General features: G+C 38.4%; 1 protein-coding gene and 1 pseudogene across 3 annotated transcripts in view; both read left to right on the top strand.

The window, feature by feature from the left end:
• The window catches only part of DCAF10 (DDB1 and CUL4 associated factor 10), a 44,082-nt gene extending 32,228 nt beyond the window's left edge, over window positions 1–11,854 (top strand). Inside the window, exons 5-8 of one of the 3 annotated variants that reach the window (XR_010022174.1) lie at window positions 1,972–2,085; window positions 7,212–7,357; window positions 7,846–8,014; window positions 8,446–8,534. Coding sequence is in view for 2 of the 3 variants with exons in the window: in XM_063082045.1 (XP_062938115.1) it covers window positions 1,972–2,085; window positions 7,212–7,357; window positions 8,446–8,814 (629 nt within the window). In the remaining variant the exon portion in view is untranslated. Of the gene's footprint in view, window positions 1–1,971; window positions 2,086–7,211; window positions 7,358–7,845; window positions 8,015–8,445 lie in introns of all 3 variants that reach the window. The other 2 variants (XM_063082045.1, XM_063082046.1) reach the window with 2 other exon arrangements.
• Window positions 82–918, top strand: LOC134366118 (serum response factor-binding protein 1-like; annotated as a pseudogene).
• Window positions 11,855–12,080: the final 226 nt, after the last annotated feature.

The following is a 12,080-nucleotide window of genomic DNA, read 5'->3' as shown; positions in this document are numbered from 1 at the left end:
GTTCGAGCCTCTGAAGATGCAAGAGAAAGTGTTGCTGAAGTTGAGTCATCAAAGAATACTCAAAAGAAAATCATTCTAAACATGCCTGGTATTCAAATGATATGCAGGTAACTTACAGCATGAAGGAACTTTAGTAGCGATCAAAAAGCCAAAATACTGGTAAAGAAACCAATAAATAATCCAAAGAAAAAAATTGGCCAAGATGAAACATAAACCCAAAGCAGTACACATTCCAAATTCTCCATAAAAGCCTTTGGGAAAGGATTTTGTAGTTCTTCTTGAACCCCAAAAGTCACCTCCTGAACCAAAAATCAGAACATTAAACCAAAAAGAGGAAAGGGTCTGATAGCTCCCTTGGTGGTAACAGTGATGGTGAAGTAGAATTACATGAAGAGGAGAAGGAATATTTTGATGATAATACAGAAGAAAGGTTTTATCGTCTAGCAATACACCCTCTTCTGAAGAAAAAAGTAGACATGCTGAAAGGTGCAAATGTCTTCCATGTCTGAGAATAGTGATCGTGGTAGTGACTTCTTCATTGGGAAAGTCAGACAGACACAAAAGAAGGAAAGTAGCTGCCGTTCTGTTAAGGCACAAAAACCCCTCCAAAAAGTATTACCCAAGGAAGATACACATGAAATCCATTAGGATATAAGAAATGACAAAAACAAGCCAAGTGTAGAAGCCAGAAAGTTAGAATAAGTGTTTTTCCACTCTATCAGGATCTAAAAGCTCAAGAAGGGAACAGGGTCCAAAAAACAAAACCCTAGACTTTCTGCAATTCACCTCATCATGAATCAGTTTAATAAAAGTGCACCCTTCATGGGAAGCAAGCAGGAGGCATAAAGAACAGCAATCTAAAATTGCTGTGTTTCAGGGGAGAAGATTACATTTGATGATAAGTATCTCTTTTTGTGAACTTTTCCATCTAAAAATTATTTTCCTTTTAATTTTTATTTTAAACTTGTACTTGAATAAGTCTTTTTGGAGGAGTTATAGAATGTTCGTTTTTGTCTTTTTTTTTTAATGAGTTAAATTTATGTTTACATAAACCTTTCATAAATCAAGTAATACTTAAATTAATTTTTTATAATATTTCCCAGACTGTTTCCTCTATAAAAGAATTTTGGGATTATAGTGATCTCAGATTTTCTCATTTGTGTTTATCATGAAATTCATTTTACTGATTCAGCTTTCTTTTTTTGCCTTGAAAACAAATGTCAAGATATATTTAAAATAATAATGAAAAGGTGCAAGGAAATCATAGCTATTTAACTTAAATCACCTTTGTTAAAAGTTATTCCTATTAGCAAAACTAAAATGGTAACTTTTATTATGGTTGTACAGATAATAAATTATATAAATAAATATTAATTTTTATTTTAATTTTTAAAAAGTGTGCTGAAATAGAAATTGCTATTTGGAGTAATATATCAAACTCAACTCTGATATTTATTTGACTTTTTCCACAGATTTCAATTTAAGGCTTTGTACTGCGTTTCAAAGACAGTATTCACATAATTTCAAAAATGATAATAGAAGTTTTTGTTATGCTTTAAAGAAGGATTTGTTTGTATTCTAGTGGTGGACCTGTTTTTTGGACACTATTCTAACATTAAACAACAGGCTAAATAGCTCAGTTTTTCATTTTCATTGAATTTTTTGTTCTGTTTCAGTGCAGAAATGATGGGGAACCAAAGATGCTCCTTTCTTTATTTGGTTTTCCATTTTTATTTCATGTAAGCAAGTCTTTGATATAAAAGATTTTAGAAAAGGATTAGGCCTTAAAAGCCATCTTTCAAAGAGCCATCCTGCCTTCCTCAGTCTTATTTATAGGCCAGTTTTATGTGAGCATTTTTTGCTGTGTTTCAGATGGATTTTAAAAGTATGGTTCAAGTGGATATTTAAAAAGTTAAGAGACATTACTAGAATTATGCTGGATTTATTGTCAGAACTTTTTGTTTTTTCAAGATTTGACCACTTCGTCCAGTTCATCCGGTCCTAGAGTTTCTGGTTCACCTTGTCATCATAGTGATTCTAATTCATCTTCTGAGAAGCTCATGTCACGAGCCTCTCAAAGAGAAGGTAGGTTAAAAGATTCCACCAAGTAGCTTTCTTTGGTTTGGTTTTAACTCATAAAAATAAAAGCAAATCGAGATGAGAGTTTCTTACCCTTTAGTCATCATTTTCAAAAAGCTAACCAGAGTCTCTGGGTTTGAATATCTTGGGCTTAAATCTTTGATGGAAGTTGAGCTTTGGTTATTGTTACCTGGACTTAGTTTGGTATAGTTTGAAGAGGAAGTAGTAGGAAGTGTAGTGGGGATATGTAGATTCCAATCAAGATTGTTGTGAAAAGTAAATGAGATTATGCATGTGAAAGTGCTGTATAAATATAAGGGATGAATTTATCAGGTGATTGTGAAAGTTATCTGGTTCTGGCCCAGTTGGCTTTTTGCTGTGCCATTTCCTTATCTGTGCAATGCCTGACAGTCTCAGAGGGATTATGGGATAAATTGAGCTACAACCTGGCCCCACTCTATATTTGCCAGTTTCCCCCCTCCCACCATTCTGGCGGAACTAGTTGCTCTGCCTATCCCTTTTACCCCTGATTTTTTAATTTTAAATTGAATCATAATTGATTATACATATTTTTGGGGTTCAGTATTGACATATGTTGATCAAATCAATATTAGCATATATATTGTTACAAGTCATACTTATTCTTCATGCCCCTTTTCCAATCTCTCCCCATCCCCCTCTCCCTCCACCCTCTCACTCTAATTACCCTAGATTTCTTCTCTCCTTCTGAAAGAGTAATGGTTACTCTGTTGATTTGTTGCCTAGATGATCTGCCCAATACTGAGAGGTATGTTCAGGTCCCCCAATATTATCATAGAGCAGATGCTTCTTCTGTCACTCTGGAATGAGCTTTGTGGAGAGAGACATCCTCTTCCTTTCTTTGGTTTCTGCTGGTGACTCTCCTTGTGTCAATGTACTCCAGTGGCTGGTGGACCATCTGCACAGTGGTTGTGGCATCTAGCTGCTTTTGCAGCAGCTATGGTTATTATGGTAGCTATGGTGGGCCACCCACATGGAGGTGATGTTTTTGGCATGCTCCTTACCTAGTTGTTTTTGGTGGTGGTGGTGTCCCTGGTTATGGGAGGGAGTCCAGTCCCTTCATCCATGCCTCAGGACCCCAGGCAGGCCCTGTGGCACTGGTGGTATGCCTGGTTGTGGGCAAAGGGTCCGGTCCCCGGTTCTATAACTCAGGACCCCAGGTGGGCCCCGTGGCACTGCTGGTGTGCCTGGTTGTCCCCCCTTTCTGGCTTGGTATCCCAGGGGACTTCTAGTCCTTCTAGGTGTTATAGGTGTTCTTTGATGAAATGAGACCTTTACTAGTTAATATCAAACTTTGTCTCTGGTTGTGGGTACTCTGTTTTTCTTTCAGTTCTGCGTTGGATTATTTGCTATTCCCACCACTTAAACTCTGTGCTGGAACTAATTTTTGTCCTTTGCTTACTTCTAAAGTGGGGAACTTCCTGTGGGGATCAGTACTTGAGCTCTATGGCTGAGCTAAATTGTTGCTTTGCTGTTGATTCCCTGGGGAGGGCTTTTTGTGCAGCTCCATATTTAATGGTTGACTTTATATGACTTCCAGGTTTAGTGAAATCCAGTGCATCTGGGTTATGTAGAAATACTGGTCTGGGCCTGAGTCTTTTCAACAAACTGCACCCCATGCAATTCTATATTCCTGACCAATCTCCTCTGAGTGGTGCTATGCTGATGGGTGTTCAGATTAGCTGTCCTTGCTGTGTGACAGTGTTCTCCTGGTGGGCCCATCTCCCCCACTGCCCGTGCTCCAAACACTTCCTATGGGATGGGCTGTATGCTGGTCCCTTGCGATGACTCACTGGCCTCTGAGTGGCTCCTATTTTTCATTTGTTGTGGCTCTTTGGTCCTGCGTGGGTTCACGGGAACCCTATTAGTGGTCTTGCTGGCTTGGGGGCCACCAAGGCCATCTTCTTCCCTGCCACCTCCATGCAACTTCATCTGAAGGACACAGTGGTGGCTTTTGCTGGCTCCTGCTCCATGCACTCAGCAGCTCCAGCCTGGAAGTGGTTGGGGCTCGAAAAGGTCAGAGCAGTTTTTTCTTTCTCTCATCGTGGCTTCTCTGGCCTTCATGCACTCCATAGGTCTCGCCTCCTCTTCCCATGAGCTCTAGTGGCCCCAGCTTGGCTGTGTTGATTTTTAATAGTTGTAAATTAGTTGATTTGTGGGAGAGAGTGACGCTGAAGACCGTCTATTCCGCCATATTGATTGGAATTCTCAACTTTCTAAGTTACAGGATAAACTTTAATTTTTTTTTTTTTGAGGTAAAGTCATTTTTGGAAAAATCTGACAAGATGTAACGGGTGATTCAGAGCTTAGGGTTCTCAGCCTGGGTCAACAGGCTCTCACCGTTGATTAGTAAAGTGAGGTTTTGTGACCTCTGACTCTGGTTATTTTCAACCACAGTTAAGTTAAAGAAAAGGGGAGCTCATAATGTTCTGTTTCCACAAGAACCCTGCAAGAAAGGAATTGTCTTCATATTAGATGGGAAAACTAGCTGAGCAAGGCTTCAACCCACGTGAGTGGCCACAGAGCAGCTGCCTTTAACACCTCTTTCTCTCAGGATTCTAACATTCCCTTCTGTGATGTAGATTGCAGGCTCTGGAAAGAAATACCCGCATCTGGCCTGCAGCTTGACTGGAGAGAGCAGCGCGGGCCATACTGAAGCCAGGCCACCCCTGATTGAAATGCTTTCTATCTGTAAAATTTCCACCTACCAGCCCTCTCCATACTAGTCTGCATCTAAGCTCTCAACAACATTTATTGTTTATCCTCTTCTTTGTGGGCTGAGTATTAATGGCCAGATATATGGCTTTGTTTTGTTTGTTTTTTTATTTTGTTTTTTGTCATTTTGGGACACCTTTTGGAGATAGGCATGTCGCTACCTCAATATTTAGGACAGGAACAAATCTTGGACTTGTTGTGTTTTCTCTAGGTGGCTTTACCTGGTAGATGCTGGTTATCTTGCATGACTACTTATGTCAGTAGGATGATTTGAGAGCCCTTTCTAACCTAACCAATAGCCTATCCACTTTCCTCTAGATATTGAAGATTGTGATGTTTCACTTTAAGATTAAAAACTCCTCCCCTTAAATATACCGAATTATGCCAGAAGTGCATAACATGCCTCCTTTGATTTGTGGCAGAAACATCTTTTGAAGATTTTTTACCTGTTCTTTTACTTGGGCTATGGAAAACAAGCTAAGACACCTGATAATCATTGAGAAAAATCTTTGTTGATTGGCTATACCATCCACAAGAAAAAGAAACTTAATTTAAGAAGAAAAAAATAGTTAACATGCTTGTTTGCTATTGACCGGTGTTGTAAACGCAAGTATAAAGCAGTTTTATGCTGTACAGAGTTGGGAATGAGAGAAGAGATGATATATATAAGGAGTCTGGGAAGGAAGCAGAAGAAAATTAGAGGGTGGAAAGAGAGGAAAAAGATGGGAGAAGGTGAGGCTTATAGGTAAAGTTGGTCTGAATGTTGGAAATCCTGGGTCTTCAGGTGTCAGAGTATGTTAGCACCATTCTTTGGCAGATATATTAGCTGTGCAGAGTGGAGACTTTCAAACTCATTTCACTTGAAATTGGCTGTGGATTTTTAGGGATGCCATAGAAATAAAATCGAGGTAGCTCTGGTTCAAGTGAAATTAGGGGAACCTTTGACACACCAGTCTTCTCTATCCCATCTCCATCTTGGCTCCCACATGGTACCCAACTTTTGCCAGCTTCTGAGGAACCTCCAAGGTGCACAACTTAGCAAACCACTGCTTACCTATTTATAGTAGGTTTCTTTTCTGCTTTTGTTACAGATTTTCAAAATTAATTCTTTTTTTAAGGAATTTATTTTTTAATTGAAACATTGGTTTCAAAATTAATTCTTAAGATAGGGAGTTTTTTTTCCTAAAGTTGTTTAAGTTTGATCACATGTGAAATCATTATTTAGGTATAGTTTGGCTGTAATAGTGTAATTTAGAGCTTCACGGGTTTTTAGATTACTACTGCAGTGGTGTAGTAATCTAAAGGGAAGATACATTAAAGAAGATATCTTCTTTAAAAAGAAGATAACACACCTTATTGAGAAACAACTCACAAAGGGTCTGACAGGGAGCTCATTACCTTCAAAGTAGCTCCTTCCATAGGCAGAAAAGTGTTGAAATATTTCTCTTCATATTAAATTTCTGAGCTGCTTCCTTACAATGTCTACAAGTGCTTCTCCACACACCTGAAGTTTATGACATACACCGTAGTAAGAGTGGCTTACAACAGCAGTCATCTCTATTGGGAACTAGGTAGAAGGAAATAATGGGGTGTAGTAGAGTCACCAGGAAGATATATAATTGGCAATGTCTCCCAGACCATGTTTTGACATACCTTTATGTGAGGTGTCCTCCCTTACCTCCAAAGTTATAGGTCTATTTGTTGTTTATAGTACTGTCAGGGGCCATAAGTCCTGATCCTTTTATTTATATAAAGGCAATCCTCATGGCTTCCAAGTAAATCCTTCTCTGGACTAGAGAGCACCAGGTCCTCTGAGATGAGAGTTCTTATCTTTTACTTTTCTAGATTCCTTCCATGTCATATAACTTTGATTTTAACTTAAAGAGCTTTCTTTTTTTTTTTTTTAAAAAGATGACCGGTAAGGGGATCTTAACCCTTGGCTTGGTGTTGTCAGCACCACGCTCAGCCACTGAGCGAACCGGCCATCCCTATATAGGATCCGAACCCGTGGCCTTGGTGTTATCAGCACCACACTCTCCCGAGTGAGCTACGGGCCGGCCCTTAAAGAGCTTTCTGAGATATAGATCCAAATCAAAATGATCCATAGTCAGCTTTCGTGCTTCAGCCTTAGGTCACTGGTGATTCCTGCTGCAGGAACTTAGATTATTTAGTTGTAGTTATACCCTTTCCCCATGGCCCCACCCCAAAAACTCACACATCATACACTGGCTGGTACCATGTTCTTTTACATGTGGTAGCATAAGGGGCAGGCTAAGGAATGAAGGCATGGGAGATAACTGCCAGAAATCAAAGCTTTGAAGAACCGCCTTAGTCCTTTGATAATACAAATCCCACATCCTCATTTTGTTGTGTCTTAGGAGTGTCACCACGAAATAGTCTTGAAGTCTTAACTCCTGAAGTTCCTGGTGAGAGAGACCGTGGAAACTGCATCACATCCCTACAGCTGCACCCAAAAGGCTGGGCCACTCTTCTGCGGTGCTCAAGCAACACTGATGATCAGGAGGTACAGGCAACAGTGTTCTACCTTCAACAGGGTTCATTGGATAAATTGTCGTTGCCATGTGTTTAGACCTTAGCCTGATCACTGGACACAATCCCTGCTTGCAAGGGCACACTATCAGAGATCTTGCTTCTCGACTCTCCTGTTTCTGTCCTCTAGTGCTAAATGGTATCTTTATTCCTTGCAAACTCTTCCTTCTCTCCTGCATGGGTGTAGCAAGCTGAGAATTATAAAATCCATCATCAGCTCAGATTGTGCCCAGCTTTTTAATTCTTGCCTCTTTCATCTCACCCTAAAAAAAATCCCTCATATGAGAGTACTTCAGAAAGTTTGTGAAAAATAGAATTTAAAGATAATACTAATCTTTCCATGAACTTTTTGACATACCCTCATATTGTAAATGTAGGACTTCGATGTTTCAGCTAAGCTGCCTAAATGTGAGGTTTTGCTAAGCCAATTGAGTAATATACTTTTCTCTTTTTAAAAACTAGGGGAAACTCTGGGAAAGGAAGGGACTAAGCTGATGACAAGGGGAAAAGGTCTTAAATGACCTTATAATTCATCACTCTGGAAAGCAAGAGTCTTCCAAGGATCTCACTGGCTCTAGAGGCCACAACTGAAAGAAGGAAAGAAGAGCCTTTGAAGTGTGTAGGGGAAGAGGTACTCTAGGGCTTGGATGTACCCCCAGGTTTTTAAAATATCATGATTGTTGTTGCCCTCAGAAAAGTTGACTGGCCAGTTAGCTCATTTGGGAGAGTGTGCTGCTGATAACACCAAAGTGAAGTGTTCAGATCTCCATACCAGCCAGTTGCCAAAAAGGGAAAAAAAAAAAAAAAAGTAATATATTACTACAGAAGTCACAGGCAGCCTCAGGGAACAAAAGGCTTCAAAGCATCATAGCACAGAATAAACTCAGTTTATGACGATAAAAAGAGGGATGGGACCTACAAGTTTTGTTAGTTGGGACGGTGTAGTATTTATCTGATTGATTTCTTGCAGTAATTATTTGGCTTTGGCAATGTGTTGAGCTTTAAAAAATAGCAATATTTGGGACCCTATAACCTTAGTTTGTCTCCCTTCTCTCTCCCTAGTGGACTTGTGTCTACGAATTCCAAGAAGGAGCTCCAGTGCGACCTGTCTCACCTCGCTGTTCTCTACGACTGACTCATTACATTGAAGAAGCCAATGTAGGCAGGGGTTATATCAAAGAACTTTGTTTCAGCCCTGATGGGCGAATGATTTCTTCCCCACATGGCTACGGGATTCGTTTGTTGGGATTTGACAAACAGTGCAGTGAACTTGTTGACTGTTTGCCCAAAGAAGCCAGTCCCCTGCGGGTGATCCGTTCTCTGTACTCTCATAATGATGTGGTACTGACAACAAAGTTCTCTCCAACACATTGTCAGATTGCCTCAGGGTGCCTTAGTGGACGGGTTTCTTTGTATCAGCCAAAGTTTTAGGCACAACTTATATCAAATAAGGAACAATTCTGGTGTTTGACTATAAACTACTTCAATTTAAGTGAAGTATTTGCTTTTTAGAAGATCTTATAAGTTTGGGTCAAGATTCTGGTTCTTATTGGTCCATGAACACACCTGTGACCTGAGTACTTGGTCATCCAGCATCATACAGACATCTCCAAGTTAGACTCTATGCAGCATCATCTTTCTCAGCATTCCTCTGCTCCTGCTGACCTGTGCCACTGAACTCCAGGTTTTCTGGTTATTTTGCATGGTAGCTCTTATCAAGTTCCTTCCTCCCTTCCTTCCTCTCTTCCTCCATTCTTTTCTCTCTCCTCCCTTCCTCCCTTTTTGTTTTTTGATTTTGGTATGAATTTTGTGGACATATAGCAGGAGTTTTGGTTGGGATAGACAGACCCGTGACATTAGTATTGAATAAAATCCAGAAGTATGATGTTGGCATACTGGTTATTGAAAAAGAAATTTCATCTTTACTTATCAGTATACTTGGCCTTTTAAAGTTGCTGTTAACATTTCTCTATATTGAGCACAAATAATGGTATTATTCTCGTAACTGTTAGATAGTCTTGCAACAAAATGTCTTAAATTTCCTGTTAAAATTATACAGATTTTTTTTCATGATGAGAGGGATTTTGTGAAATTCTAGAAAAAATATTACCTTCTCTCTTTGTAATTTACTTGTATGAATTTAAAATCTGTAGCATGTGTCCTTACTTGGTATTTTGTTTCTATCAATAGCATTAGAAAGGAAAGGAGGAGGTGGAATGGACTTTGGTCATTTCTATTGTACAGAAAAGGATTTATTTATTAGATTAGTACAATGTCTGGCCACAGAGTGATGAGAACAATGTGACTTAGATCTGTGTTTTCTCTACCAGATTATTTGAATCACACAGGCTGATGTGTTAACAGTATTGCGGTCGAGGGGGAATAGAGTAAAGGGGTGGTGTTTTACTCATCTTTCTTCCTTAAGCCAGGTGTCACAAGCTGAACTTTCTTACCATTAGTGAGGGAAGAACTGCAGTCCTCTTCAAGCTGTTGTCATAATTGTGGTAGTCAGTGACTTAGATATCAAGACTAAATGTTGATAAGAAGACCTTTTTTTGTGTTTTGTTATGGAACACAAGAGGTTAAAAGCATCAAGCTGGGGTCAAGTACAGGGCAACTGCTCTGTTGAATAAGCATGTTTCTTCCAGTCTCCTCCACATTGAATAGAATTGTGTTTAGAAGGGGTTTGCCAAAGGCTGGAGTAATTTAAGCCATGTACTAGTCCTGCCCTCTTAGGTCCATCCTCTTTAGGCCAGTGATTCTCAAACATTAGGGTGCATTATAATCATTGAGGAGCTTGTGAAAAATGCAGAAACCTGGGCCTCACCCTAGGAAATTCTGATTCAGCCAGGGAGAAGACAAGAATATGTATTTTTAACAGGAACCTGTTATTGAGGTGGTCTCTGGATCATAGTTTGAAAAACACAACCTTAAACAGCAGTAAATACTTCTATAACCATCTGGTGCTTAACAAAATTCCCAGAAAGTGTTTTGATTATTTAAAAGTAATAATATTAAGTGAACAATTTTAAAGGTAGAAAATAACTTGGAGTGGAATCAGTTGCATTATTTGACAAATGAGGGAAGTTAAGTGATTTGCCTAAGGTCATGCTGCAAACAAAGTTAGTGGCAGAACTAGTCTCCTAATTCTTTGCTCAGGACAATTTCTACTGTATTATGGTGACTCTTAAAAACAATAACTTATGAAAACTTTGTCTTTAAGTTGTATTATTGTGAATACCCTTAAACTAGCCAATAGACTGAAAAAGGAAAGCATAGGAGTAGATGCTGAGAATTCCAGCCGTAAGAAAAGTATTTTAAATCTTACAGAAATGTTTAAATACATGAATAAAATAGACATTTCTTTGTAGGACCTACTGAACAGCCATTCACACACATATACAAGGTTATATCTTAATTGGAACAGTGTTTGGCTCCAGGACAAATTTTAAAATTATATCATTTTACTATGGATGTTAAAAAATTGAAAGCTTTCTAGTCATTGAAAAATTTAACAAAGCACAGTGAAAATATAGGCTTGCTGTGAACTTTGCAAAAAATATATATTTAAAAGAAAACATAGTTTTGGAGGTAAAAACACCCAAACAATGTTATCATTAAAAATAAGGTTAAATATGTACAATAAAAAATAAGTAAGCTACCAAATATAATGACCATACTGATATTCAAAGGAAGATTTTGTAAATTCTATCAACTTTGGAAAGAGTTCCAGATCAGATGCCGGGCCAACATGTTGCCCAACTCTAAATTTAGCCACCAATTCTTTAACTACCATAGAGTACTTATTATATGTCAAATAATGTATGTGCTTTACTACTAACCCTCACAAAAACCTTGCAAGGTAGGTGGAATGAGCCCCAATTTACTTTGGAGGTAATGATGGGTCAGAAAGATTAAGTGACATGCCTTAAGTCACAGAGTTGGCAGTGGGTGGCAGCACTAGAATTCAAACCCACATTTGTTTTTTTGTTTATTTTAGTCCAAAGTCTCTGCTTACTACTCTACCATTTTGCCCTTTAGTTTGTAAAGGATGGCAGACTAGCCTGTTAATTTGTTTAGTATCTTCTGAAGTTTTTTTATTACGGAGCTGGCTTACTTTCTGTACCGTGTAAAAGAACATTTACAAGATTGATAATTTACATGAGAATTAATATCATAAACTCAGGGCATATATGAAGTCCATTCCTAACTAAAAAACCTCAAGCAGCTTAAGCAACTATAAAATAGAAAAGAACAATGGAGGATAAATATCCTTGTATGAAAATAGAGCCGTGTAGACGAGAATTAAAAATTAACAGCCAGCAAATTCAACAAAAGAAACTTTGTTCTCCTTGAGGTATGGTTATGATCAAATAGTCATCAGGGAATATTAATCAAGGAATTAAAGGGAATCAGGAATGCTATTCTATTGGAGGAAATTACATGTTACCATTTCAAGGTCCCATTTCACTTACAGTATAAAATCTAATCTGATGAGTTTTTTCTCTAAATTTTATTCAGTTGTTTTTATTCATGTTAATTGGTTAAATGTATTATAATTGGTAATGTAGTGTAATTGTTGGTAAATGTAGTATAAATTGTTCTCCTGTTTTAAAAAGCTTTCTGCAGAACAGAATGTTTACAGCAATGCTATGTTGAAAGAGTTAGGAACATCAAATATACAGTACTTCTTTATT

Source organism: Cynocephalus volans, chromosome 17 (genome assembly GCF_027409185.1).
Source record: "Cynocephalus volans isolate mCynVol1 chromosome 17, mCynVol1.pri, whole genome shotgun sequence".
Classification (NCBI taxonomy): domain Eukaryota; kingdom Metazoa; phylum Chordata; class Mammalia; order Dermoptera; family Cynocephalidae; genus Cynocephalus; species Cynocephalus volans.
The sequence above is the reverse complement of the archived record's forward strand: the minus strand, read 5'-3'. Positions and strand labels throughout refer to the sequence as shown.